Genomic DNA, 25,952 nt, shown 5'->3' on the forward strand with positions numbered 1-25,952 from the left:
TACCATTTAAAAATATTTCATTGTCCCTTATTTATTGTTCACTTTCTAATTTACACTGAGAATTTCTTGTCCATCCTTCATCACCAACACCTGTCTGGTGCATAATACCTGATAAACAAAAGATCCTCTGCAGATTAGAAAAGGAAGCTCACTGACTCCTGCGGATGAGCAGTGTTAGGAGTTGATCTGGCTGCAGATAAGACTGAGTGCAGTGGTCCAAACAATGCAGTGCAGATCCTCTCTTAGTCTCCACTCCCTTCTTGTCCTTACTCTCAGGATGACTCTTTTCCTAATGCAGTCAAGAGAACCAGGAGGCTTCAGCCACACACAACCTTTCATCCGATCATACACTCACAAATCCCCAGCAACTCCAATGCACTCTGTTTAGACTAATCAGTTATGCAGAGGATACTTTGGTGGACATCAGGAGCCAAAATAACATGATTGGAAGCTCCAGTTGTGTGATATACAATAAAGAACATATAGTTCTCCATATGGGAAGCCAGCACTGTAGGAGGCGGCCTTACGCACTATGCTACAGTGCTGGCCCCAGGAAGCTTTTTTGATTTACTTTTCCCTCCATAAGTCATGTAAGATACTTATTTATTTTTTCATTAGTTTATGTAATCTCAATAATTTGTTCAATGCATGAAGTTTCAAACTTGAAATGATTGGAATTGCGTGGATGTGCACTTAGCTCTGAGGATAAAAGATTACTTATATGTGAGTGTAATGAGCCATCATGACAGATATGATTTAGCTGTAGGTGTATGATGTAGTTTACTTGTAGTGATTTACATGTATAAATGCATATGCAGACATACATTTAACATTTCTAGCATGATGTAGCTAGCCAATAAAAATAGTACTATGAGTGCATGGAAGTGGCTGAGAGACCAACCTGGATCTGGGCCTCAGAGGTAACTGGGACAATGAAAGACTTGACTGGATAGAGCTTTGAAGGAGGATGCTGCGATATTCTGGACTGTGGAGACCGGGCAAGGCTGAATCTGAGATGTGCACGAGCAGCCTGAAGAACACTTCAGGGAATAGGGCAAAAGTCACCGTGCATCATGTACTAATCTGAAAATGTTCCTTGGCCAGATACTGCAACCCCCTTTTCTCATGTAGCTGCAGACTATATCTGTCCTTGAAGGCAAATATTTTGATCATCTTTTTAATATGGATTATTCCTTCAAATTATACGAAACACGAATATTATCTCGTTTGATAGAAAACATATTTCCTTGAACTAATCTTGTACTAACCCCCTGGATAAGAAGCATGCTGTGATTGTGCGAATATGAAAGTCCATGTAAAACTAATAAATTTTTTAAAAAAGCTAATAAAATTTGACTATTGCTCTGACAGTAGTCCCAATCCATTTTTTGACTCACGGTTCCAAAGCTCACTGGAAAGCAGCACATTGGATGAAGTGATAGGAGTGGCACCTGCCCACCAGGCACCTCTGCTGTCACTTGTCCCTCAAGATAGTGCCCCTAGAACACATGTGGCAGCCAGGGATACACAAAGGAAGGCTTGGAGATCATAAGTCTGGGACTAATCCATTCATTTTGGAAGCTGAGGTACAGAGAGCTGAAGTGAGTTATCCAAAATTTTTAACTACAGGCAACAGTAGAACTAAAGACAAACTCCATTTAATTTCAGGGTGCCAAGATTTCACCTGTGTTATTCTGTGTTCATTGACAATAATTGCTATAGAATGAGATGCTGTCAGTGATAGTTATTGTAAAGAAAAAACATCAGAGGTTTTCAGGATCCAGGAGGCCTTCTTAGAATTTTGTTACTCTTCTATAACAGCGATAACTACCTTACTGGACTCCTAATCTGGAACCTATCCTGAACCTGCCTTCAGTGATAGAAATAAGGAAATGAGAATTTTTCTCCAATTGTTTATTTTACATTTACTCTATTGTTCTAATTTTCCATTCATAAAAGTGAAGACCTTTTACCCATAGTGTCTTCACTTCCTATTGGCAATGAGTAGCGCAGCTCAGATCAAGAAGTGTAGGTCATTTTCATGAATATTTTTAATTGCATTTAAAAATATTTATTTGTTTGATAGAGATTGTTCTCTTATTTTCTGATTCACACCCCAAATACTTGCAGGGGTCTAAGTGACCAAAGCCAGGAATTAGGAACTCAATCCAGCTCTTCCACTTAAGTGGCAGGGAACAATTACTTGAGCCATTACCTGCTATCTCCCAGGAACTGCATTAGTGGGGAACTTAGGAGCAGGACGTGGGCAACAAACCCACATACTCCTGAATTGGGATGCAGATGTCCTAACCAGCAGGCCAACCAGCTGTCTCTAATTCCATCTTAAAGTAGAAACACTTCGAAGGATGCATTTCAGAGATATGTGTTATCTAGCAAATATAATTTAATAATATATTAATCTGATTTCCTACTACATTTTGAGGTGGGTGGACATCATGTGTCCCATATGCAATTGTTATGTCCCAGGCATCAATGAGGCCTACATTTAGGTCCTGGAAAATGTCCTTTATGATAAGATACTGAATATAACCATGGAAGTCACTAAATCTCTCCACATCATTGTTCATCTCCCTGATGTTTTCTGCTTTGATGACAACCAGGGTGTCTGGGCTTCTCAGAAGAAGACGCTGAACAGCCTTGTGGACATTGAGAACTCTTTTGATAAAAACGTCAATGGGGAAGGGTCTGAAATGTTGACCCAGAGAAATAACAATGATAGTATTCTTCTCTCCTCCAGTTCTGTCAATGGCCCGGGCGATGTACTCAATCTCTTTGACTGAGTAGCTAATTGATCCAATCAATGGGTAACCATGCTTTTGCCACTGGATGTTGATATTCCTATCCAGGTCCACAGCAAGTTGGTGTTGCAACTTTCCAGTTTCATGCAGATCCACTGGCTTCAGTGCTGATGGCAAACAGGAAATCCCAAAGTGAAAGGAGAATAGAATTACAAAGGTTGACAAGTCAAAAAGGTGGGGGAAAAGATTTGGTGCTGAAATTAAGCTAATCATGTTTCTTTCATTATAGGCTTTAGTTTGGAATCGTTGTGAAATTTGAGCAATCAAAGAAGTGTTATACCCATATAAGAGATAATTATGCTCTCTTTTGAAAAATAAACATTTCTGTATTCTCATGAAAGAGACAGACTGATCTTCCATCTGCTGGTTCACTCCCCAAATGCCCACAATAGTCAAGGCTAGACCAGGATGAAGCCAGGAGCAGGAATTCCACCTGGGGCACCTGTGTGATTGGTGGAGACCCAAGTATTTGAGCCATTGCCTGATGCATCTCATGATGACCATTAACAGGAAGCTGAGTGAAAGCAGAGAAACTTGGGCTTGCATCATGCACCTGATGTGAGATGCAGTCATCAAAAGCAGTGACATAGGCATTTTGCCAAGTGCCTACCCCTAAGTGTACTCTATTGTAGAAACATGTAGAACATCTTAGAAGTAAATGGCTAGGGGCTGGCACTGTGGCATAGCACGTAAAGCTGCCACCCGCAATGCCAGCATCCCATATGGGTGGGTGCCAGTTCGAGCTCTGGGTGCTGTACTTCCCATTCAGCTCTCTGCTATGGCCTGGGATAGTGGTAGAAGATGGTCCAAGTACTTGGGCCCTGCGCCCACGTGGAAGACCTGAAGAAGCTCCTGGATCCTGGCTTTGGATCAGCCCAGCTCCAGCCATTGTAGCCATCTGGGGAGTGAACCAGCAGATGGAAGACTGTTTCCCTCTCTCTCTCTCTCTCTCTGTCTCTCTCTCTCTCTCACACACAACTTCGCCTTTCAAATAATTAAATAATTTAAAAAAGAGGTAAAGGCCTACACTCTAGATCTGAACCCAATGAGGTTGGAAAGTAGAGTTGCTGGAGGGAAGGTTGGGGAAAATAGAATATTTTCTTCACTCCATTTCCAAATTTCTTCAATTTTCTTTTCCAATGCATACTGTGACCATATAGAATTTTCCTTTGGACAAAATGTACAACAGAAACTTTCTGACCACAACTAAAAGATGAGCTGAAGAGGGTAATCAAAAAACCCAGCATTGTATATGACCTCAGAGACCCACTGTTACAGAATGCAATGTTAAAGATTATCAGCAGACACTTCGTTTTCCTAGATGAATATACTGAGCTGTTGAGGAGTTCATTTACCAGAGAACACAATTTAAAATTCTCCATCTTCTGTAAATTCTTATAATGCTGATGTAGTGCCTTACTGACTTTCCCCATCTATTGTGTGGACCATCTTTCCTTCTAAGTTTGAGATTATAAGGCTACTCTCATAGCAGGAGAGCTAAGATGGAACCACAGCCACCACAGCCGTTGCACCGATCTCTGTGAAATGAGTTAGGGTCCTGGATTATAGCAGGGACAGGTAGAGATGATTATCTAGCTAAGATAGCTAAGGACTACTAGTGGATGCTGAATTCTTACTAGCATGTTTTGGTTCAGAGAATAGCACAGTTAGGCTAGGATTTTAGCAACTGGATTCCAGCCCCAGTTCTAACATGATCATGATAATAATAACGAACGCTGTTGCTTTTTTGGGCATGTTCTATATGCCAATGTACCTTGCAAAGTATTAAATTCTTTTTATCTGTTACCTTATTTAGTCCCCAAAACAAGCACGAGGTAATATTATTATTATTCCTGGTTGATGAGGGAATGAGACAGAATAAATAAATAACATCCCCAAGATCATTGTCTCTAAGTGGCTCAGTCTAGGTGAGTCAGACTCCAAGTCCCGTGCCTAAGCATTGCGCTCACTTGTTGCCAAGCCCTCACTTGATGCCAAGTCCTTGCCTTTCTCCTGCCATCTGCCCTCTCAGGTAAGAATAGTGATGTTAGCTTACAGCAGAGAAGTTAACACCTTAGCAAACGGCTTCTGAGTTGTACTCTACACAGTACTGTGTATATGACCTCATTTTACCAATGGGGGACTGTTCATCTAGGCTGACAGATGAGGAGACTGAGGGACAGGGTGGGTTTGTAACCTGTCCCCAGATAACCCAGATAGGAAGCCAGGTTTTAAAATGAGGCCATCTAGACCCAGAACTCAGAGCCTTAATCATCATGCCAGTTGTACAAGGAGGCCAATTCAATGTCTTAAACTTCTTTGGCCCCATCAGTACTTTTCTGAGCATGCTAAAGCATGTGTTCTGCAGGACTATGAGTATAATAAGCGTTTTTCTACACTGTCTCCCCTCTGGTCAGATTAATAGGTTCTTTTAGAGGAAAGATAACAATATCTGGTGAACGATGTTGCCATATTGTGATTTAGAAATATGAAACAGGAAAAGCTGGTTCATATTCCTTTCTCCTTTTGAAGTGATGAAGTTTCTGAAAGAGCTAAGAACACTAGTTTAGACTGAGGCATACTGTCAATACTGGTTTTGAAGTATTCCATCCACTGTCGGACTGTGGAATCTCCCATTAGATAGATGAATTTTCCTCGAAGGCACTCCTTCATTTCTACAGGAGCCAAACTGCAGGAGACGGGTTTCCAGGAATCTTTCCAGACATGCCCGCTGGGGATTGTAGATGTCATTCCAAACTTGCATTTCTTCTTCACTGGAACTGTTCCTTCTGCCAAAGAATCAGTAAGACAGGACCTTTTAAAACACGAAATTGTCCATCAGTATTAACAAGAGCCTTCCATCATTTCTGTATCCTCTTAAAAGAGGATGAGTGTGGTGCAAAAGAATTGCTGAAATGTCCTCTTAATGGATAGCTACTTTCTAGCACATTTTTTCTGTGATGTGGATCTTCCACATGATGCCCACTAATATTCATTTTAAGGGTTCATGTTTTCTCTCTGAAAAAAAAATGCTTTCTGTATAAACCTTAAGTTATTGTTAGCTCCCTTATGAAAGGAAACTCATCAATTCTTGCATAGTAATGAAAGCTCCATTATCCTATCATGTTAGCCCACTTTACCTCTAGGTTTGTCATTCTCTGTTCCAGGGTCTTAAGTGCCACAGTCAACTATAAATCCTTTGAGTTAAATACAGTTTGATACAAAAAATATTAACTGTTTTTGGGGGAACTGATCACTCTAAATGGACATGGGTAAAGGCTGGAGGGTATCTGGAGGTCCAAAATGAGCCAGGTATTAACCCTTCTGTCCCTGGGTTATGAAGAGTCCAGGAATCTGAGATGGCTGGGATGCTCAGGAGCTGTGTTAGGTTGGGGCAGTGATTATTCATCAACCAAAGGAAGTAGCTGAACAGTTCACAACTAGTATGGGCATGTCCATGTATGTAAGATGAAAACTAGCATGTCTGCATCTAGCTACATATTTACACCTTCATAAATACAATTTTATTGGCAATTAGCAAGCTAACTTTTAATGCTGAACTTGCAGAAACATAAAAGCTGTTCCCTTAAATCATTTTAGACAGTGATTTCCTAGGCTGTATTGAGTCAGAGAAATGGAAGAGAAGTTAATAACTATAAATGTGGAACTTTGTATTTTAAAATTCTTTGAAAGGTGACAAAGGCCAGGAGGCTGGAACCGTAATGAGTTGCCTCCTAGATGGCAGTCTGGAAAACTGTAGACGGTGATTTTTGGGCTAGCAGTGACATGAGAAGTGATGATAGTGGTGATGTGGAGATGGGTAGTGTGGAAAGGTTAAAATGAGATGAGAATTTTAATGGGTGAAGGTTAGAATATAACATGGATAGGTAATCTTATGAGGAGGTTGATGAAGAGAGAAATAGCTAATAAAACAGATTAACTAAGTCCTAGTGATGCCAGTCGTTTGTTCACTTAGTACCTGGTATGTTGGCCTGCATAAGCATCCAGATGAGCAAAGTGCTGATAGGACTGAGACAGTGAACTTGTCCAGCTGAAAGATGAAACCCTTCAGGTGAATCCAGTACTAAGCACCACCCACCAAACACGGGAGCACTTACGATTGCATTTGGAGACGCTAATCGCATTGAAGTTTTTCAAAATCTCTACACCCAAGTTTGACCTTAAAGAGATAAATACAGTAATTAATCTGCAAGTGGGCTCCAACCAGGAAACTCTCAAGTGATGATCCACTGCTTCAGTTATTTCCTACTGGGAAGTTGATGCCTGTGCCCACAGTTTCAGGCCAGGTAGTGAGTTTTCATTTCTTTGCTTATTAGTCTATAGTATCCAGTTACTGAGAAGGTGTGTAAGGTGATTTTTGAAATGCAGAAAGAACATGTTAGAGCACACACACTTACACACATATATATTTCTCATCCCCTTTTCATTTTTATTCTGTGTATGTACTTTTTATCTCATTAATAAGGGTTAAATATTACACAATTTTGGGGATTTCTGTAGAGGGCACACTGTCCCAAATGAATTAAGAAGTTTTTTCCCAAGTGACACTTGTTTAAAGAATCCCAAAGTCAATAGACTCCTCAGACTTCCATTTAGATTGACATATGGGCCAAATCACCATTTGTGCCCAAAAACAAGTGTTTACCTTTCAAAGAGACTTCTTTCTTGTTTGCTGAGATAAGATACTTTCGTGTTCTTGGAGTGCATGTGAACAAGTGCAGCACAGGGCATGTGTTGGGGCTTCAGGCAGTAAAAGGCTTCTTGGTCTTCAGCATCCAGATATTGGCATAATTCAGCACTTGAGTTTAAGACCAGCGCACAGTCAGTATTGACCTTGGTGGTCCCACTGGAAAACTGACCTGTGAAGATCACCCTGTCATAGCCTTGGTTCCTTGCCCTCCAGAGAGCTGATGCCCCTTCACTGGGGTGGATGAGCAGGACAGACAGGGAGACCTGGCCCTCCCAGAACAGAGTGAAGCTGACAAGGTAGGTACCATTGTTGAAGTCGGTCACCTTTCCCGAAGCGCCTGCCTTTAAGGCTGGGGAGGACATCCTGGCCCTCAGGAAATCCCCACCATATTCCTTCTGGTGTCCCAAGTGGTCTCTCGCCTCCAGCAGAATGTCCAGCTGGTTCCCTGTGCAGTATGTATCTCGTGGGTTGAGGATGGTGGCTGTGCTGTGTGTGGCACTGGTGGTGGTGTTTATGTGTGTGAAAGGTCTGGGTGGGATCAGCTGGTCTAGTTTCTCCATGATTTGCTTTATTTTCAGCTGTGTCTCTGCTGCTGAAACTACTGGACGCGGTGGTGCCTCTGACCATGAGGGCTTTGTGATGACGTTCCAGCGATGGAAGGAGATGGGCAACTCAATTGCGGTCCAGATCTGAAATGATAATAAAGAGAGAACATAGCTAATGTTCCCTATTTATTGTAATGATTTTTGGTGGCTAGCCAGCTTCTATCTTTTACAGAATAAAGCGGGCTGCAAAAATGAAATGAACTGAAATTTCTAGATCATGTATGTGTCACAGGATAAAGGCTTTTCTTTAGAGAACATCCCACTTCTCACTAGCTAATCTATTTTGGAAGAGCCATCGAAACCCAAAGAGCCCTAGGAGCTTATTTCTGAAAAAGGTGGTGATAAAATCAACTTTACTAGACAATTGTGAAGACCAAATGAAAAACTGTTGTTTTAGTTGCATAATATAGAAAAATGAGTTTTGCCCATTTTTAATCTTTAAATTTACTAAAAAATTGATCCAGACAAGCAAAAGCTGAGCAAGTTCATTACCACTAGATCTGTCTTACATAAAATGCTTAAGAGAGTTTTTCATCTGAAAGAAAAAGATGCTAATAAGCACCAAAAAACCATATGAGAGTATAAAACTCATGTGTAAAATAATTATACATTCAGATTCAGAATATTCCAATACTGTAATGGTGGTATATAAGTCACTTATATCTTTAGTATGAAGGTTAAAAGACAAACTTAAAATAAAATAAATAGCTACAATATTTTTAAAGGAATTTGTAATATAAAAAGATGTGATACAAAAATTTTAAGTGTGTGGAGGGGATAGAGTAAAACTGTAGAGTTTTATGCAGTCAAACTTAAGTTGTTATCAGTTTAAAGTAGATTGTTATCACTACAAGACTTTTTTTGTGTGCTTCCTGATAACCACAAAGTAAGCACCAAAAGATAAAAAAGGAATCAAAGTACACCACTGAAAAAATGAGTCACAAAAGGAGAAAGCAAGGTTGTAAGAAAGGAATAAAGGATCTTCAAAATAACCAGAAAACAATGAACAGAATGGTAGTAATGCGTTTTTACTTTCCTGTAATTCCTTGAATGTAAATGGATTAACTTATCCAATCAGAAGACATAAGATAACTGAAATGGTAATGAAAAAGAACACACCCAACTAACTATATGCAGCCAACAAGAGACTCAATTCACTTGTAAGGACAGACATAGACTGAAAGTGAAAGAATGGGAGAAGATATTCCATGAAAATAGAAACCAAATGTAATCAAGAGTTGCTATATTTATATCAGATAAAATAGACTTTAAGTGAAAATTTACTAAATAAGACAAGGAAGATACATACACTACGATAAAGGGGTCAATTCATCAAGTGGATATAGCAATTATAAATGTAAATGAACATAAAATTGAATCTCCTAATTATAGAAAGTAAATGTCAATAGAATTGATGGGAGAAAATAAAATGTTATACAAAAATAGTAGGGTATTTCAGTGCCCCACTGTTAGCAATGGACTGAGTGTACAGACAGAAAAGCTATAAGGAAACATCATACTTAAACCACACTTTAGTTCCAATGGGCTTCCCAGACATACAGAGCAATCCATCTAACAGCAGATTATTATACCTTCTTCTCAAGCACACACTGAATATTTCCATGGTAGACCCTATGTTAGGCCACAAAACAAGTCTTAAGGAATTTAAAATTAAAATCATATCAAGCATCCATTATGCTCACTCAAGCACCTGTTATGACCACAATACTTCAAAACTAGAAATCAATAATAGGAAGAGTTTCAGACAATTCACAAATACATGCAAATTAAATGATATGTTCCTGAGTAACCAATTGGTTAAGGAAGACATTAAAAGGGAAATTTAAAAATATCATGAAGGAAGTGAAAATTGATATGCCATCTACAAAATGAAATTCAGCAAAAACAGTTCTGAGGGAAGTTTACAGTAATAAAAATGCCTACATCAAAAAAAGACAAAAGATCGTGAGTTACAATACTGATATTATACCTAAAAACATAAACACAGTAACTTCAAAATTAGCAGAAAGAAGGACATAATAAGGATTAGAGCATAAGTAGATTAAGTAAAGACAGGAAAAAAAATAGAAAAGAGCAATAAAACAGCGTGTTGGTTTTTGTGCCAGCATAAGCCAATTGACAGATTTTAAATGACACTACAAAAAAAGAAGAATCAAATAAATAAAATCAGAGATGAAAGAGTAGATATTATAATTGAAGCACAGAAATACAAAGATCATGAGAGACTATTATGAGCAATAATATGCCAACAAACTGAACAACCTGCCTCTCAAATAAAAATAAAATAATTTTAAACATTGTTGGCATTAAAAAAAGAGGCATGGCAGATCAGATGGGAAAGAAAGGACTACAAAATAAAAGGAGGTTAAAAAATGATGATCTATATGAAAATAAAAGAAAAATCAGCAAGAAACCAAACCCAAAGTAACATGGATGTATTAAAAAATCACATGGCAGAAGCAACATTTTAAACTTTTAATAGAATATTTAGATAAATAACTGACATTGGAGTAGGGGAACAGTTTTTCTTCAAATAGCATCAAGTATTTTTTTTAAAAGGAAAAGGACTATTACTATTAAAAGTGAAACTATTCTGCTTTTCAGAAGTTCCCTTGGAGAAGGTGAAGAGACCAGCTCAGCCCTGCGAGCAGGTAGCTGTAGCTGTGACTGCGGACACGCACCGCCCACGGCACAGCACGGCCTGCACACACACTGCCAGGGGATTGGCTTGTGTCAGTTGACTTTTCAACAGAGGACAAGCCTTTGAGATTTCCGCCGGTATACCTCCGTTTGGAATGTGCTAGGACAGCTGAAGTAGCCGGTAAAAATACACTTTTGTAAAACACAGGGAGAATGCAATCCTTACCTTTGTGGAGTTTAGGAGAACTGTAAGAGTGATCCACAATGCTACCACAGACAGCAGGACCAAGAGCAACTTAGCATTTGTCACATTTGTTTTCATGATTAGGCTCCTGCATGAGACAAAGCAAAAACAAATGTATAACCGAACAAAACAGGAAGAAAGCAGACCTAGAAACACATGGCCTTTTTATGCCTCCTGATTATTATTATTATTATTATTATTTTTTGACAGGCAGAGTGGACAGTGAGAGAGAGAGACAGAGAGAAAGGTCTTCCTTTTGCCGTTGGTTCACCCTCCAATGGCTGGCACGGCCGGCGCGCCACGCTGATCTGAAGGCAGGAGCCAGGTACTTCTCCTGGTCTCCCATGGGGTGCTGGGCCCAAGCACTTGGGCCATCCTCCACTGCATTCCCTGGCCACAGCAGAGAGCTGGCCTGGAAGAGGGGCAACCGGGACAGAATCCGGCGCCCCGACCTGGACTAGAACCCAGTGTACTGGTGCCACAAGGCGGAAGATTAGCCTAGTGAGCCGCGGCGCTGGCCACATAGCTATTGCTTTTTAAAAATTTCAGGTTTCATGAGTGTTTTCCTATGGCTCATTTTGGTGGTTGTCTTTTAAAATCAGCTTACTTGACTAATATTCTTTTCCTCCCTCAAAACATTCTCCCCTAGAGGCACCACCTACTCTAGGCCCCCAATTTATACCTAGACACTAGAAGTTTCGGTACCCTTTCCCCTCACCTGCTAGATTGTGCAAAGATTTTCATACCTTTTTGTTTCAAGATTTTGTTCAATCCCATGCATAGGACCTCTGGTGAGCTGGGTGTCGAGGTTTTGTTCTGAAGCATCAAGGTGCTCTTGGGTACCTCTCCTCTGTACCAAAACAAACCACAGGTTTCAACTGCAATCTGGACACTAGCAACTGGCATGCATAATCTTCTGCTTATTGCAACTGAAGTGAGAAGGTCAGGCACATGAGCTCCACCCTAAGGAGGAGCCTGGGTCATAACTAGCATAATCAGTTCAGATAGAGGCAGGAAAGAGACTGAAAAACTTTGCGAGGTAGATTAGGTGACTTCAATGTCCTGAGGCTTGTAAATCTAGTACGGTATTTTTTAGTGAATTCCACACAAGAAGCCAGGTATGAAGGCAGCCACAGGTTTGAGTGACGGAGAGTACTCAGTCATGGAGAGGTGAGCTTTCTAGTTTCCACCTGAGCCTCGTCATTAAGCTGTACTTTGCAGAATTCCTCCTGGCACCTTTTCTATGAGATCAGAACTACAAATCTCCGGAGCGGGCATTTAGTCTCATAGTGAAGATACCCATGTTCCATATTGGAGTGCTTGGGTTTGATTTTGCTAAGGCAGACCTTGGGAGACAGTGATTATGGCTCAAGTAATTGGACTCCTGTCAGTTACTTGAGAGACCTGGCTTGCATTCCCAGCCCTTGGCTTTAGCCCCAGCCCAACCTGAGCCATTGCAAGCATTTAGAGGGTGAGCAGCAATAGGATCTCCTTCCTCTTCTTCTCCCTCTCTCCATTTGTCTCTCTCTCTCCCTCTCAAACAATAATAAAAAGTACAAATCCCTGGTGGATTCAAACCCATGACTGTTAACTGTCATTCTGTCCCAATTACATTTCTAATGTTAAAATAACTGTATGCCACCTAGTGTTCAATTTCTGTAACAGCTGACTTTACAAATAGAAAATCATTATTAAAACTGTTTCTAAAATGGTATTTAAAGATATATTTTTGGCAAAATAAATCATGAGAAGAATGTGCATGATTCCAAAATTAGTATAACAACAGCCATATACTACTTAAATTTGAAAAACAGAGCTGTAATTTTTACTCCAAATGCAGGCTTCCATCTCCCTTAAAATTGATCAAAATCTTTACAGAACACCTGGGTAACCAAAGTAGCCAGAAACACTGTTTTGATTAGTCAAGACTAGGGCTTATTCAGAACCCAAAATGAGTACAAGACAATGGCTTATTCAAAGCATCTATTTACGTACTGGAAGTGGTCAAAGCAGGAGAGGCAGTGAGGCATTTTTCTTTCTTTCTTTTTTTAATATATATAGATGCGGTCTTCTATTCATAAACTCTATTACATCAAAAGGTCAACATTTCGCTTAAAAACATTCAATTTTATCAGTTTTTAAAGAAACAAATAACCTTAGAGACAAATCAATCTGCCTTAACAAATTGCAATCACATTAATGAAATTTGATTGTTCTTTAAGAGTTGTGGCCAAAATCCAAACTGCAGGACAATCTTCAGAAACCTGGAATATAAAATGTTGAGTTCTACTTGGATATAATTGATGTCCTCTTCCTCTTCAATGTCATCAAACTGGATGTTATTATCACCCCCAGAATCAAACGTGTCCATTGCGTGGACGAAACTTGCCATGTGCCTTCACACTTCTAGCTTTGTCTTCATTGTGTTATTGAATTACACCTACTCTGGTATACTGATAGTCTTGGAGACCAACCCATATAATGTCTGAAGTATTGATCCAAACCTTTTTTCTCAATTTCCCCCTGATGTGACATAACCTCTTTACACCATCAAAACACATTGCTTCTTTTTATTTAATATTTATTTATTTGAAAGGCAAAGTGAGCTGCAACAGCAAGGTCTGGACTAGGTTGAAGAGAGGCACCAGGAACTCTATCCAGGTTTCCCACCAGAGTGGCAGGAATCTGAACACTTGGACCATTTTATGCTGCTTACACATTGCTTCTAATCATCTATTTTCCGACATTTGGATTACCTGAGCATAGTCTTGTCCATCATCTTTGAACACCAACTCTCTCTTCCCAGATTCTTTGTTATCCTGACCTCTGCGCCTGTTTCTACCTCCTTTACCTTTATTCTTTGGTGTGGTGATGATGGTGATGTTGCCATGTTTCTAATTTCTTCTGTGGCAGCAGCGGCGACTTCTCTAAGATGCATAGGGGAGGGGACCGGAGCAATCGCTGGGGTCCCAAGCAGCATGTATGGGAGTCTCACTGCCAAGTTCTCCCACAGCCTATTCTTGGATGTGTAGATTTATGGATTTTAATATACTTTAGCTGTTTAGATATTGATATTTAATATTAACCTGGCACCTTTTATGAGATAGATACAATACATACACTTGACTTACAGAACTGAGATTTGCTTGACTTAAATTATTTGAAACAGGGTAAAGTCCAGGAATCCTGTCATTGTTGGTCTCTGATTCAGAGCATTTTCTGCCACTCTACAGGACTCCAACACTCAGGATATAACCAAGTGTATTTAGGGAGATCCTGTGCTTCATCTACTTAGTGTCCACTACACGTAATAGAAAAGGCCCTTCTTTTTAAAACCACGTTTTCTTTCAAGTAGCTCAAAAGCCTGGCCTGAGCAAGCTATATGGTCTCTGAAGTATGCTTGCACTTGCTGTGTGACTTACTTCTATGTTTCTTTTATTTATTTGAAAGGCAAATTTACAGAGAAAGAGAAAGGGGGAGAGAGAGAGAGAGAGAGAGAGAGAGAGAGAGAGAGAGAGAGAGAGGAATATCTTCCATCTGCTGGATCACTTTCCCAATGGCTGCAAAGGCCAGGGGTGGGCCAGTCTGAAGCCAGGAGCCTGGAACCCTATCAGGCCTCATACATGGCTGGTGGGGGCCCAAGCACTTGGGCCGTATTCTGTTGCCTTCTTAGGTGCACTAGCAAGGAGCTGGATTGGAAGCAGAGCAGCCAGGACTTGAACTGGCTTATATGGGATGCTGGCATTGCAGGCACATTGGCCCTCATGTGTGGCTTCAATGTCATCTTTGGTTAACTACTTTTCTTTCCCTTAAATTTATGAGTATAAATGATGGGTCTAAACAAGGAGTCATGGGTAGGGTGGGTCACAGAGAACAAGAAATAGAATTAGGCAGAAACAACATCATTAGGATATGATAGGTTACAAATATGGAGAATGTAAAGCAGAAGCAAGCAGTTGGAAAGAACTAAAGATTTTTGGTCTGAAATATGTAAAGACTGAAATGAACAATAGTTTGGTACAGGAGTAGATTGTATACAGAATCAAATTAGTGAACTGAAAGATCAGATTGAGGCATTTTCTCAGAAATCATCAAGGAGGAGTTTAAAGTTGAAAGAACGTGAAAGACAAGTTAAAATACATGTTATAGGGGCAGGTGCTGTGGTGTAGCAGGTAAAGTTGCTGCCTGCATTGCCAGGATACCATATGGGTGCTGGTTGAAGTCCAGGCTGCTATACTTCCAATCCAGCTCTCTGCTATTGCCTGGGAAAGCAGTAGAAGATGGCCCAAGTCCTTGGGCCCTTGCACTCACCTGAGAGACCCGGAAGAAGCTCCTGACTTCAGATTGGCCCAGCTCTCTCCATTGTAGCCAATAGGGGAGTGAACCAGTGGATGGAACACCTCTCTCTCTCTCTCTCTCTCTCTCTCTCCTTCTCTGCCTCTCTGTAATTCTGCCTTTCAAATAAATAATAAATAAATCTTTTAAAAAGAGAAAATGAAAATATATGGAACAAAGACAAAATGTCAATATCCATGTTTAATAAGAGTCCCAGATAGGCAGAGAAAAACTAGGAAGACCAAAGAGACAATACGTTATTTTCAAGTACCTGTGAAAATAAAAAAATAGACCACATACTGAATCACAAAGGAAATCTCAACAACTTTCAAATTTACCATTTAAATGTCAATCACAATGAAATTATAAGATATTTGACAACAAATAACAAAGAAAATACTCTATATGAAACACTATGGAATAATGCCAAATTATATGAAGAAGGAAATATTTAACTGTAAATATAGCTATTAAAGAGCAAGGAAAATGCGTGGCTCACTAGGCTAATCCTCCGCCTTGCGGCGCTGGCACACCGGGTTCTAGTCCTGGTCGGGGCGCCGGATTCTGTCCCGGTTGCCCCTCTTCCAGGCCAGCTCTCTGCTGTGGCTAGGGAGTGCAGTGGAGGATGGCCCAAGTGCTTGGGCCCTGCACCCGCATGGGAGACCAGGAGAAGCACCTGGCTCCTGCCATCGGATCAGCGCGGTGCGCTGGCCGCAGCGCGCTGGCTGCAGCGGCCATTGGAGGGTGAACCAACGGCAAAAAGGAAGACCTTTCTCTCTGTCTCTCTCTCTCACTGTCCACTCTGCCTGTCAAAAAAAAAAAAAAAAAAAAAAAAGAGCAAGGAAAATGAAGGCCAAATGAGCCAAGTGTCCAAGTCAAGAACAGGAAAAGCGGAAATTGTAAATAAAAGAGTGGATACTAATAGGTGATAAAGAAACACGAGAAATGATGGGCAGAATAAAAAGTTAATTCTTAGGGAGAAATTGAAGTGTAGAGAGTTTCTCAGTACATTTGATCAAAGGTAAAGAAAAATATATAAATAATTAATTTGAGAAATAATAAAATCATCAGGAAGATTTTTAAAATCATTAAGAGAACACTAGGATAAGTTGCTGCCAAAACATTTGCAAAGTTTGATACAGAGGAAATACTTTTGATATATATGACAATCAAATTGATGAGAAGAGAAATAAAAAAACACAAACAAAAAGGAACAATTTGGTGCATAGTGACACCCTTCCAAAGAATTCAACACACACATGAGGAAACAGTAAAGATCCAGAAAGAGCCAATGTTTCATTGGGATCCAGAAGCAGGATGCCACCAGCGTCCTGGTTTGAAAGTGGTTGGGTGGGAGGAAGGTAGGGGGAAATACCACTAGGTTCCTATAATGGTATAAAGGAAATATATGAAACTTGCATAACTTAAATAAAATATATACTAAAACAAAAAATAAAGTGGTTGGATAAGAGGAGGAATTCTTCGTCATCGGCAAGAGAGGGCAGCCTTTCGCGCTGGTCAGCTGATTGGGTGGGGCTTCCCCTCCTGCAGAAGACAATGTGCTTTACTCAGTTTGCAATTGAATTATTAGTGCAGAAACACCGTCCCAGACACACAGGTCAGGCTTGCCCACGTGTCTTTGTATCTTATGACTCAGTCAAGTTGATGCATGAAACGCAAGCTTGTCAACTTGGAATGCATACACATGCAGTTAAAGCATACTTAGTTTACAAATGAAGACAATAACAAGACTGCAATCCTAGCTGACATGATACAGCTGTCCTACAAACAACTCTTTCCCCAGAAGGAGGGGGAGTCCCTGAGTGATATTTACTCTTATTTTTGATACTAACAACTTAAATACTATGACATAAAGTTAATAGTATTTAAATACCATGATATAATCATTACATCTTATGTTACAGATTGCATGCTCCTAATTGATACTTACAGTTACCTTCTTGCACTACTCCATATTCCCTTTGTCTTTAGCAAGCACCTCCACTTGTCACAGTTCTTTACCTAGTAGAATGATCTAAACTTTTGCTCTCTGAGGTTCAGGATCATTAGTAGTCCTGCCTGAATTGAGTTGCTGTGGTTTTCCATTGACCTTAATCAAAGGGTGTGGCAGTGTCAAAAAAAAAAAAAAGACCTGAATATGAATGTTCTTACTAGCTGTCCTAGCTTGTTTTCTGCTACTGTAGCAGAATGCCACAGACCTGGCAAATTATAAACAACAGACGCTTATTTGTCTCATAGTTCTGGCTGTCAAGTTCATGGTGAAGGGGCCACATCCAATGAGAGTCTTCTTGTTGCATCAAAACAATGCAAAAGAGCAAGTCAGCATCCATGAGAGAAAGAAATTGAGGGGGCCAAATTCACTTTTGTAACAAACACAGTGTTTCAATCACTGATCCATTCCTGCAATGAAGACATTAATCCACTCACAAGGGCTTTGCTCCCAAGGTCTGATCATCTTTTAAAGGTTTCACCTCTCAACAATTGCTAAGGCAGTTGCATTTCAACATGAGCTTATAGGGGACTATTAAACCTGAGCAGAAGCATTATTCATAATGGCAAAAAATTGGAAAAAATGCAAATATCTTTTAACTGGGGGAATGAATAGACTAAATGTGGTGTTTATACAGTCAGCTAGTGCTCAGAGAAAAAAGCAATGACCTACTGACACATGCTGGGATACAGATAAATCTTGAAACTACAGTTCAGCCTTGGACAACAGAGGTTTGAACTGCTGGATTCACATATGGGTGAATTTATTTTTGTTTTTGTTTGAGCTTTTCAACATGTGGCCTCAAAATATTGTAAAAAAAATGAAAAGTTAGGTAGCTTATGAATCCATAAAATATATGTAGATAGTAGCCTATTCTATCATTTACACTAATCTAAAACATTCACAAGTCTATTATAAAATTTAAAATTTATCAACACACACACAAATACAGATAATTCATGACATCGTTTGCACTGGAGAGAAATGTAGTAAATGTAAAGATGCAGGATTTTTTTTAAAAAGATTTATTTATTTTAAACGCAAAGTTATACAGAGAGAGAAGGAGAGACAGAGAAAGAGAGAGGTCTTCCATCCACTGGTTCACTACCCAATTGGTCACAACGGCTGAAGATGCACTGATCCAAGGCCAGGAGCCAAGAGCTTCTTCCGGGTCTCTCATGTGAGTGCAGGAGCCCAAGGACTTGGGCCATCTTCTATTTATTTATTTATTTATTTCATGAATATAAGTTTCCAAAGTACGAATAATGGATTACAATGGCTTCCCCCCCATACCGTCCCTCCCACCCACAACCCTCCCCTTTCCCACTCCCTCTCCCCTTCCATTCACATCAAGATTCATTTTCGATTATCTTAATATACAGAAGATCAGCTTAGTATACATTAAGTAAGGATTTCAACAGTTTGCTCCCACACAGAAACATAAAGTGAAAAATAATAGATGATTTTTTTTTAATGATGATGAAATCAGATCAGACCTATTGTCATGTTTAATCCCAGTGAGAGTCAAGTTGGGAGTTGATAGTTTCTTTTCTTTTCTTTTTTTTTTACAGAGGATCAGTTTAGTATGCATTAAGTAAAGATTTCAACAGTTTGCACCCCCATAGAAACACAAAGTGAAATATATTGTTTGAGTACTCGTTATAGCATTAAATTTCAATGCACAGCACATTAAGGATAGAGATCCTACATGAGGAGTAAGTGCACAGTGACTCCTGTTGTTGACTTTACCAATTGACACTCCTGTCTATGGCATCAGTAATCTCCCTATGCTCCAGTCATGAGTTTCCAAGGCTATGGAAGCCCTCTGAGTTCTCCGATTCTTATCTTGTTTAGACAAGGTCATAGTCAAAGTGGAGGTTCTCTCCTCCCTTCAGAGAAAGGTACCTCCTTCTTTGAAGACCTGTTCTTTCCACTGAGATCTCACTCACAGAGATCTTTTGCCAGAGTGTCTTGGCTTTCCATGCCTGAAATACTCTCATGGGCTTTTCAGCCGGATCCGAATGCCTTTAGGGCTTATTCTGAGGTTGGGCCATCTTCTACTGCTTTCTCAGGCCACAGCAGAGAGCTGGATTGGAAGTGGAGCAACTGGGACTAAAACTGGCACCCATATGGGATGCTGGCACTGCAGGCACTATGCCACAGTGCTGGCACCAAGATGCAGAATTAAATCATATCCATAAAGTTAACTGTAGTACATACAGTACTAATGTAATAACTTTGTAGCTACCTTCTGTCACTTTTGTGGGTAGTCAAAAGTTACATGTGGGTTTTTGACTGCATGAGTGATTGGTGCTCCTATTGTGAGGAATCAGAAGGGTTAAAGGCAGTTAACAAAGCCCCCGGTGAGAAAAAGGAACCAGATGTTTGTATAAAAACCTGCCATCCACTGATTAGACAAAAGACATTGCCCTGAGAACATGGAAAGATTGATAGTTAGGTAACCACATGAGAACCTAGGCTCTGGCATCATACCAGAACACACACAGAGCCACATGGCTCTGAGGCTTAACAACTGATCAGTCAGGCATAACCTGTCTTTAATGGTTGGGTCAACAATCTTTCTCAACTGTTACATCTCCCAAGTGGTCCACATGGTATTGTTTGTTAACTGATCAGGAATCATGATCCCTATACAAGAGACATAGAAAAAGCAGATTTCTGATGTATTGAAACTGTGCATAAGAACTGACCATTGATATGCAGTCCCTAACTAAGCTCCCAATATGCAGATCTTGATGGACCCCACCCTTAGGAACCCCTCTTGCCTCTCAGCTCTCATCTTAGCATAAAGCAACAGAGAAGTTCAAGCCTATGGTGCACAAACATGGTCATAGGAAAAAGAAAAAAAAGTGATCAGGACAGCAGAGACACTCCAGCTTTTTATATCCCGGGCTGAAGTGAATTCCAAACTTGATTGGTCCTTGAAAGGACTTGTCAAGCAACTGATAAAGCTATTCCCTTTTGGGAACACCTACACTGATATTTCAACTTGTTCTTTTATTTACTTCGTAGAGTGTTTCACTCCCTAGGATCATGTACCCTGATAGACAGAGGGCATATGGTCAGTGTGAAGAGAAGGGGGCTCAGAGACCTCAGCTGAGTTAGCAGGTGAGTCCATCTCATGAAACAATGTTTATAAAGTCAAGCATCTGAAATGGAAGGAATTCTCCTAAAACCTCTGTCCCTATTTACCCCCTTAAGGAGGCTTAGAGGCATCAGAACCACCCCTACCCAAGCTTGAAACTCTCTGTTCTGTGATTTTTAGGATTTTTTTGTTAACTTTTATTTAATGAATATAAATTTCCAAAGTACAGCTTATGGATTACAATGGCTTCCCCCGCCCCATAACGTCCCTCCCACCTGCAACCCTCCCCTTTCCCTCTTCCTCCCCTCTTCATTCACATCAAGATTCATTTTCAATTCTCTTTATATACAGAAGATCAGTTTAGTATATATTAAGTAAAGATTTCAGCAGTTTGCACCCACATAGAAACACAAAGTGAACAATACTGTTTGAGTACTAGTTATAGCATTAAATCACAATGTACAGCACATTAAGGACAGAGATCCTACATGAGGAGTAAGCGCACAGTGACTCCTGTTGTTATAGGATTGAGAATTCTGTGTTCAGAGACAGACCACCATTTGCCGGATGTGGGTTCTTGGGCATAGATGCATTAAGTGCTTCTCTACTATAAAATGAAGATTGTGTTGGAATTCATTGCCAAGAGCCTTTGCAAGCATTAAGTGAGTTTGTCCATGTTAAAATCTTTAATACGGTGAGCATTGCCCAGTATACATTACATATTATTCTCCTTAGGAGGCAATACACTACTGAAATCATTGTTGAACTGTTGAAGTTTTACTGAAGAGGAGGAGACAGAAGCCAGGGAGTCTACAAAGAGTCTGAATCGACCTGCTGAGTGAAGGATGAGAAAGAGGGTTGGGGCAAGAGTGGGTCTGCATTTGAGACTCCAGGGTTGACAGAGTGGTGGCACCAGTGGGGCCCTGGAATGCCTGCCCGGTTCTGTAAAAGGCAGTTTCATGCAGGACTGCAAACCCAGTGGTGGCAACCAACACTTTTCAGTTGAATCCAGAAATCCAGATGATTCTGTGAAATCTGAATTTCGAACCCTCTTAAAAATCTGGGGCAAACCAAAGAAGGCTGCGAAGTGCAGCTTTGCAACCTCCGTGTAAAAATCTTTGAGGCTCTGCTGCAGTGGAACTCATCAGTTATGTCCCATAGTGCCTTGCATCTTTTTCCTGGCCTAATGAATAAATTCTCAGGGAAAATAATTTTCTTAGATGTGCACATACCAATACTGACTGGCTTTATAAGTTTCAAACTTGTAAAAGATTTGAGACATAAAAGTTCTTGATCTAGATTTAACAATTTAAGATTAGAGATGCAAAAAGGGAATGAAAGCACACATTGTAAATATGTTATACAAGACAGGATGTTATCTCAGACAGGATTGTTCAAGGAAGTAGCAGGGTTTCGAGTCAGCTGAAAGTATTTTTAACTTCCCTATAAACACAGCAGTCTTGTTATATAGGCAATAAACCATAGAATTTTCTTTTTATTCCTCTTGACTACATTTTTTCCCCTGACCCTATACACAGCTTTAAAACTACTCCTCCCAGTTCATATTCTGGATTGAATCACCTTTTCTTCTTAAGCCTCCCCCTTATGCTTTCCTTTCCACCTGTTCCTGGAAATCTCAGATTCCAGCTTTCTTAAACAAAGGACAACACCTACGTTTGGACACTAAAAGAGGAACTTCCCATGATGCCTGCAAAGATGAGTTCCTGTTTTCTAGGAGAAGGAGGCATACCTGGCGGGGGGCGGGGGAGGTGAGGTGAGGAGCATGTGCACAGCATGAAGGTTCGGAAAGGGTAACAATGCAGGGTGACAGTGAATGTGAAGTGGTGGCAGATGGATTCAGAGAACAGACTCCACGATGGCTTCAAGGATCCCACCCCCTCTCCTAAGTCCTGCACACCCAAGGCTCTTCATCCCACAGCATTTCCAGGATCACCCTGACAAACAGGCACTCAAAGCTCCTCAAGAGCTTTGAATGAAGGAGATGCAGGTTTGTCCCCTTTCAACACATCCCATTCACTTTCCAGAGTTTCAGTTACCCACAGTCCACTGTGGCATCGTGCCATCTCATGTCCCAATGGGATGAAGGAAGGTGGCGACAGTGCAGCAGGACAGATGAGTAAGCGAGCCAGCGTGCACGTTCACATAGCTTTTATTACAGTACATTGCTCTCAGTGCTCCATTTTCGTGTAACTTATTGTTAATCTCTTACTGTGCCTAACTTATACATTAGTCTCTATTGTAGGCAGTATAAGTGGGCAAACACACAGTACAGATGCTCCTCCCCTTACAAGGGGACCATATCTTAACCTATTGTAAGTCAAAAAGGCATTTAATATATGGATACTTCAGAAAGCTTGTGGAAAATTGAATCAGAAGACAACACACATTTTCTGTGGGTGTTTTGAAGACCCCTTGTATACCTAACCTGGTAAACACCCTAGTGTAGCATTATGGTTTACTATAGAGTATTGCTCTTCCCCCCCCCCCCCCGATCGTGTGGCTGGCGGGGAGCTGCAGCTCACTGTCACTACCCAGCATCATGAGGGTATTGTTGTACCCTAGATCACTAGGCTGGGAAAATAACAAAATTCAAAATTCCAAGTATGAGTTGTGCTGAGTGCGTATTACTCTCACACCGCTGTAAAGTCTAAAAGTCATCTGACAAAGCGTCATGAGCTGGGACCATCTGTACGGATATGGCTCAGTACTATCTGCACCTGCAGGCATCTGCTGGTGACTTGGACTCTACGCCCTATGGATGTGAGTGGACCACTCTATAGCTATTGGACCTTACAAAAGTTGCTTAAAATATTTAGATCCCAGGAGCAAGTGTTTGGTCTTATGCTAAAGCTGCCAATTAGGAAACCTGTACCCCAGGCCAGCCTGCTTGGGATCGAGTCCTGGCTATACTCCTGATTCAGCCTTCCTGCTGTTGCACACTCTGGGATCTAGCAGGTGATGACTCAAGTACTTTGATCTCTGCCTCCCACATGACAGACCTGGATGGAGATCCTGGCTCCTGACTTTGGCCTGGCCCAGCTTCAGTCCTCGTGGGCAATTGGAGAGTGAGCCAGTGGGATGGGAGTACCCACACTCTTTCTCTCTCTCTCCCCTGTGTCTATATGCCTCTCAAATAAAATAAAATAAATCAAAAATTTTAAAACTCTTGGATCTTAATTTTCCTCATCTCTAAAATGAGGATCAAATATGTCCCTTCAAAAGATGTTGTGAGGACTTGATTACATGAAAAGTATTTATAATATCTTCGTATAATGTTTGGCATCTAAAACACCCTCAGGAAATGGCATTTGGTAGTAACAGTACTTTCAGTTTTGTGAACATACCACGCTCATGCTCAACCGCATATAGTTGTAGATTCTGGGATCTCCTCCTGGATTTTCCTGAAGCGGTCCTTGACCTTCCTCCTTCTAACTCTGCTGGCATTGGTGGCTGCCTCTCTCCAGCACAGAGGGCTGTACTCCAGGTACCCTCAGGAGATCTCTGGAAGTGTATGGGAACTTGCATGTGAAAAAGATTCCATCTTTATTGTTACTAACAAGCAACTGAAATTCAGCATTTTCTCTAATTTGAATGTAGACGATAAAGCTAAGCAGTATTAATAATATCTAAGATTTGTGCCATGTAGATCACAATATTTTACATCATGCTACATTTGTTATAGTTATCACAAAACGCCATTTACTCTCACTCCTACTTTGAAATTATAGTAATTAGGCCCACCACTAGATTCAATGTAGCAAGTGGGAAAGGCATATATTTATACATCATAATTTAAAATATTTGAAAATCATAATTCAATATAATTGGCTTCCATTGTAACAGTATATATTTAATTGATACATTTAATAATATTGTTCTTAAAAAAGATTTATTTATTTGAAAGGCAGAACAACAGGAAGTGGAGAAACAGAAGAAGAGAGAGACAGTCTGTTCATTTCCCAGATGATTGTAACAGCCATGATTGGGCCAGGCAAAAGCCAGAAATCAGGAATTCCATGTGGGTTTCCCACGTGGGTTGCAGGAACTCAAGTATTTAAGCTATAATCTGCTGTTCCCCAGGTACATTATCAGAGAGCTGGATCAGAAGTGGAGTAGCTGAGACTTGAACAGGCAATCTGATATGTAATATGGGCATCCCAAGCAGTGGCTTAACCTGCTGTGCCACAGTTCCTTGCACTAGTAATAGTGCTCTGAAGATAAAAAGTCCATATATCATGAAAAGATTGCAGGTAATCGTGAGAAGTTTCCAAGTTACCCTCTTCCCACCCCTAAATGTAAGAACCCTTGTCCAACTACTTTAATATATTTTCTACTAATTTAGATACATATCATCTTTTCTTTTACAGATCAGCCTCCGGCCCCACTTGTACAGACTGAGCAAAATTTCCGAGTCTCATTTAATGCCATTACCTTCTCACTCAAGAGGGATATTAACACACAATTACTCATTGCTAGTTGTAGATTACCCATACCCAATCAGTTTACTTCTAGAACATGTACTTCTTTAAATTAGAGTTTTGCCATCCAATCTAAGGATTGTCTTCCTAATATGCTTTTGTTTCCTTTAAAATAAGCCCTGGAGGAACTGCAGTTTCAATCTATGATGTGTTTAGCTGCAAGGAGCCTCATCACTCCTACAATAACAAGAAAAATCCATAGAATCTACAGAATTACGCCTTTGGTTTCATTCATCAGAGACTAAGTCCCTAGCAACACCCTGTGACTTGAAACCTAAGGAAAGTCAGAACAGAAGAAACACAAAACAGTCACTCTCCTTTGAGGAACATAGTGCAAGAGATCAAACTGCCATGTGAATCAGTAAACAGAATCCTGCTAATTTTTATAAAGGGATCACTCAAGTCTCAGTGTGGCCTGGTGTGAGTATAGAATTTCTAGCAGCGTAGACACGAAGAGAGTTGGTACCCACCTGCTGGTTCTTCTCCTTGGGCCTCTGGTGAGCACCCACAGAAAGACTAGGGTGAGGGCAGGAGATGGAGATAGCTTATCTTTGCGGTTGCCTTGTTGGGAAAGTCATGAAGTCTCCCCTTTCCTTTTCCCCTGAGTCCAAAAGGCTTGTGCTGCTTGGGAAAGGACAGCAAACCCTGCAACTCTCAGGCACAAATGGAGACTTCCTGTGGCTGGGGAAATGGAAAATGAACTCAGCTCTCTTTGGCTTGGAGCAGGAAACTATCCTGGGCCAAGATAGTTCATGATTTTCTAGGGCTGCAGGGAAAGGGGAAAGTATCACTTAGGAAGTCCCTGGCTCCCCTCCAAAAAGGCCAGGGCCAGGAAGGAAGACTGGCCTAAGATTCACACTAAACCAGAACAAAACACAATCCCATTCCTTCTCCCATGGGATTAGGCAACACCAAATAAAAAGCAGCAGTAGACTCTCATGGAAGAAGGGCAAGCAAACAC

General features: G+C 40.6%; 1 protein-coding gene across 1 annotated transcript; it reads right to left on the reverse strand.

Annotated features, from left to right (window-relative positions):
• Positions 1-1,899: 1,899 nt before the first annotated feature.
• Positions 1,900-25,667, reverse strand: LOC100357878 (NXPE family member 4). Its single transcript, XM_008261111.5, has 8 exons — positions 25,462-25,667; positions 23,858-24,014; positions 11,787-11,890; positions 11,023-11,128; positions 7,486-8,219; positions 6,938-6,999; positions 5,402-5,608; positions 1,900-2,926 (listed from the first exon to the last, which is right to left on the reverse strand). The coding sequence occupies exons 2-8, from the start codon at positions 23,876-23,878 to the stop codon at positions 2,391-2,393; spliced, it is 1,770 nt and encodes a 589-aa protein (XP_008259333.3). The 5' UTR covers positions 23,879-24,014; positions 25,462-25,667; the 3' UTR covers positions 1,900-2,390.
• Positions 25,668-25,952: the final 285 nt, after the last annotated feature.

The sequence above is a fragment of the Oryctolagus cuniculus genome, chromosome 1 (assembly GCF_051225735.1).
Source record: "Oryctolagus cuniculus isolate XC-2025 breed Fujian yellow rabbit chromosome 1, ASM5122573v1, whole genome shotgun sequence".
NCBI lineage: Eukaryota > Metazoa > Chordata > Mammalia > Lagomorpha > Leporidae > Oryctolagus > Oryctolagus cuniculus.